The sequence below is a fragment of the Egretta garzetta genome, unplaced genomic scaffold, assembly GCF_000687185.1.
Source record: "Egretta garzetta isolate BGI_Z169 unplaced genomic scaffold, ASM68718v1 scaffold382, whole genome shotgun sequence".
Classification (NCBI taxonomy): domain Eukaryota; kingdom Metazoa; phylum Chordata; class Aves; order Pelecaniformes; family Ardeidae; genus Egretta; species Egretta garzetta.
Genome location: NW_009258793.1, coordinates 79,422 through 83,425, shown reverse-complemented (window position 1 = coordinate 83,425; position 4,004 = coordinate 79,422). Strand labels below are relative to the sequence as shown.

The following is a 4,004-nucleotide window of genomic DNA, read 5'->3' as shown; positions in this document are numbered from 1 at the left end:
CCCAGCCCGCCAATGCCTGCCCACGCTCCTCCCGCGCCGCGCTCCCATTGGCCCAGCCCCCCAGGAAGCCTCGCCCCCTCCACCGCGCCGCTGCCCTCCCGTTGGCTCCGCGGAGGGCGGGGGTGTGGGAAGGCGGGGCGGGAAGAGAGAAGCGCGCGTCATTCGGCGGCCATTGGAGAAGCCCTGCCGGGAAGAGAGAGCGAGTGCTGATTGGACAGAGAGATGTCACTCAGAGAGCGCAGCCTCCACTCCGGGAACGGGTTGGGCGAGAGTTAACGGCGTCCACCTCATATCGGGATCCGCCTTTTGCGGCATCTGATTGGGTGGAGAGATGCCACTCCGCTGCTTTCTGGGTTCTGATAGGGGAGTTTCGTAGGGGGTGGGGCCGTGGGGCTCTTTATTAAGGGAGTGCTGGGGGTGAAGCTCCATACGGAGCGCGCGCGTACGGCGCCTTTCCGTACCGGCCGCGCCGCCGGTGGGGACCCACGGCCCTCCCTGAGGTGGCCTGCGCTCCTCTTAAAAGCGGTTACGTGCTCAGGGGAGCCGCCCTCTCTCTGCAGCCTGGCCCTGGGTTTGCCATCGCCTCAGTAAAGTCTTTGTGTCCCGGCGTTGGTCAATCCCGGTGTCGCGGGTGACGCAAGCTCCAGCGCTGCACCGATCGTGGCTGTGGTGGGGGTTTGGGGTTTCCTCATCCCCTGATGCGTTGGGGGGTGCGGTGCTGCCAGCCTCGCCCTGCTGGGGCTGACCTCCGTGGCTGCTCCTGCAGGCTTTGTCCCTCCATCCATTTGCTGTTTTATTTACTCCAGTCAGCTGCAGCCTTACCCTGTCTGAAGGCAAGGGGTGGCGTGGGAGCCTCTCCCCACCTGCTCCCCAGCAAATAGGTCATGGATTTCTTTGCAGAGCTCTGCCCTCCTCGAGCATGTCGTGGTGATCTCTCAGCCCTGCAGATGACCCGCCTGGCACCCTGCTTCTCCTGTCTGTAAAACCACCCATTAACCCTCTTACCCGTTAGCGAGTTGTGCCTGCCCCACTTTCTGCCCCTTCTGGCTTTCAGGTGTGGGCATCACCTCTGCCTTCCGATGGGTCCCATCTCTTGCTCCATCCTGCAGGTGATGCCTCCCTCCCACCTTGCATGGAGGTGGCAGTGGGGCTGCCCTGGCTGCGAGGTTGGTGGTGGCCGGGGCATGGAGGAGTGTGTGGTGATGGGCAGGTGCCTCCACCAGACCCTGTCAGTGGTGACCTAGTGGTGGGGACCAGGCTGGGCCCCCAAGTCCTGCTCGGCAGGGCTGTGCTAGTGAGCAGGAGGGAAGAAGTTTATGTCCTCAGGCTGTAGTGAAGGTGGTAATAACAATAATTATTCCAAGCCCTCATTGCCTGTACAATTGGTACTGACTGTGGTCTGCAGTGCCCTTTGGCATCCGCCGGAGATCAGGTGTCACATCGTCTGGTTATGAACCCACAGTGATAACGAGGAGGATGCTTTGCCCTGCCATACCTCGGAAGTGATCTCCTGTGTCACTCTACCACGAGCGATGAGCTCACACTGCCGGCTTTCTTCTTTTAGAGCTGCTTTCCTTTTAAAGGTGGCACGCACTTATTTTGAGCTTCAAATGCGATGACTTTGTTTCCATGCATTTGCATGCATAACTCATAGGTTACTACATTCGGGTTTCCTCCCAGCTGGCATTTTGCAGCACCGTTCCCACCACTGGTAAGAGTCATCAGCTGCGGGGCACTGCTGGAGCAGCACGAGTGTCCAGAGGAGTCCTGGTATCCCCAACAGAGCTGGTGGCAGCCCCTGGGCCAGTGGAACCAGCGCTCTGCTTTTTAGCTCTGCAGAGGTGATGTGGAGAGGGAGAGGGCTCCAAACCCCAGCCTATCGGGGAAGTGATTCAAAATAATCTTGAGAAGTTGAAGAAACAACCAGAAAATGCAGGATGCAACTCCAGGCGGATGAGCACAGGTCCTGCAGTTGGGCAGGAGTAATCAGCACTTCGAGGGGAGCTGCTTCCCCAGCAGCACGGGGGTCACGTCGGCTTGTGAGAGGGGCAGGAATAAGGGTCATGCTGTACCCTTGGATAAAACAGACTTTGTACAAACTTGGAATGGAAAGGGCCGCTGTGGGGAGACAGAGCGACCTGCCAGACCTCTCTGCTGCAGGCAGGAGGTTATGCTGGATGCCAATGGGGGAGCTCAGCGGGGGAGCTCCCCTCAGAGCGCCCCAGCACCCTGGTAGTGCCTGGGGCAAAGGGGGGTCCAGGCGCTCCCAGAGCCCGTCCAGCCCTTGGGATTTGATATTTTGGACATCAGCCTGAAACTCCCTTTGGTGGCTTGGATGTTGCCTGATGGCAGCACAGGCTGGATGTGCTGGTGTCTCCTTGCCCAAGCAGGGGGGTCCCTCCATGCCACCAGTCCGACTGGTCCCCAGCCCCTCCTGCCCTGCGAGCATCCTGGAGCTGCACACCCATGCCCAGGAGGAGGGACAGTGCCTGGTCCCCTGGTCTGCCCCAGCGGTGCTGGGCAAGGGTGAGGGCAGGGTGCACACGCCAGGGCACCGCAGGGCCCCGGGGTGCTGCCCACATAGCTGGTGCCCCTCAGGGAGAACTCCTCTCCCTGACCGAGCTGGCCTGGTTGAGTTCCCATCAGGCACCCTCATCTCCCTGTGTATTTTTAGAAGCAAAATGCTGTTTAACTGTGAAAAGGCGAAAGGCAGCCGCGGGAGGGGAAGCCAGGCAGCAGTGATAGGGCAGCCCCTTCCGCAGACAGTGCCACTGGGGCCAGCTGCCTCCGGGGGTCAATGCCAGTCCCTCATCCTGACACAATCCCCACTGGGAGCCTCTGCTAGTCTCAAAGCTCATGCCACCAGCCTCCATGTGCAGGGAATGTCCCGGCGGTCCTCACCGCTGCAAGTACCCCCATCCTTTTCAACCCCTCTGGGCCCTGCGACTGAGCTGTACCCACCCCAGCAGGGGCTGGCGGGGGCTGGTGGGGGCTGATGGGGGCCGGTGTTCCTTGGGCTCCAGCTCCCAGGCGCCAGCAGCTGTTTTTAGCCAAGTGAAAGTCCAATGTTTTGAGATTTTCTATTTTAAGCAGCAAAGCTGGAGAAGTGGAGCGGCTCTTGACCCCCGGGTGTCTGCGCAGAGCAGGGCAGGGAGCTGGGCAGGGCGGGCACGGGGCGGCTGCTGCCCCTAGGGGGTTGTGGTTGCCCCCAAGTTTTCACTCCATGGTTGCCCTCGTGGCTCCTTGCACCTCAGGCTGTGCTGGAGCCTGTTCCCACACAGTCCCATCTCCCATGCTCTCCCAAGGGAGGATGGCCTTTCTGGCACTGGGATGTCATTCCTCCGTTCCCTCCTGCAGCAATATCCCAGTGAAGCCCCCAAGCAGGATATGGCGTGTCTCACCCCCTCATACCCCGCTGTGGGGTACATACGTGCCTCCAACAGATGCCTCACGTGCTGAGGGGACAGCCCTGGCAGAGAGGCACAGCGCTCGGACTGGGCTGCAGCAGCAGCACAGCCAGTGACACTGCCACATGGCGGCTTTCATCCCCCCACCCCCAGCAGCCGTGGGGCCCGTCCCCTGTGCAAAAGGGTGCTGGGGACTAAGGGTGTACAGAGAAGCTGGTGTTCGCCTGGCAGCAGGGAGGGCTGGCATTCATCAGAGCTGCCACGGCGAGTTGTCACCACCAGTGGGGTCACCCACACTGCAAGGGGCGTGGGTGGGGTGACCTGGGTGATGACGGGTGCTGGTGATGGGTGCTGACAAGATGCAGATGCCAGCCCCAGGTGCAGGCTTTGGTCTTTATTCAACCCCACATTTCCAAAAGTACCTCGAGATGTGCACCGGTGTGGCAGTCCAGGGTCTGTGGTGGGGTCGGGCGCTGCCAGCCCAACAGTGGGGCTGGGGCCTGTGTCCCTGGTGTCCTGGTGGGGCCTAGGTGCGGTGCCAGCACCACCTGCGGGGGACAGCGAGGAGCCGGCGGAAGGCGGCACGGAAGTCCCGGT

At 61.3% G+C, this 4,004-nt stretch overlaps 1 protein-coding gene across 1 annotated transcript in view; it reads right to left on the bottom strand.

Moving 5' to 3' along the window:
• Window positions 1–158: 158 nt before the first annotated feature.
• The window catches only part of SLC34A1 (solute carrier family 34 member 1), a 9,681-nt gene continuing 5,835 nt past the window's right edge, over window positions 159–4,004 (bottom strand). The window contains exon 14 of the mRNA XM_009649594.2: window positions 159–206. Coding sequence (XP_009647889.2) covers window positions 159–206 — 48 coding nt within the window. The remainder of the gene's footprint in view (window positions 207–4,004) is intronic.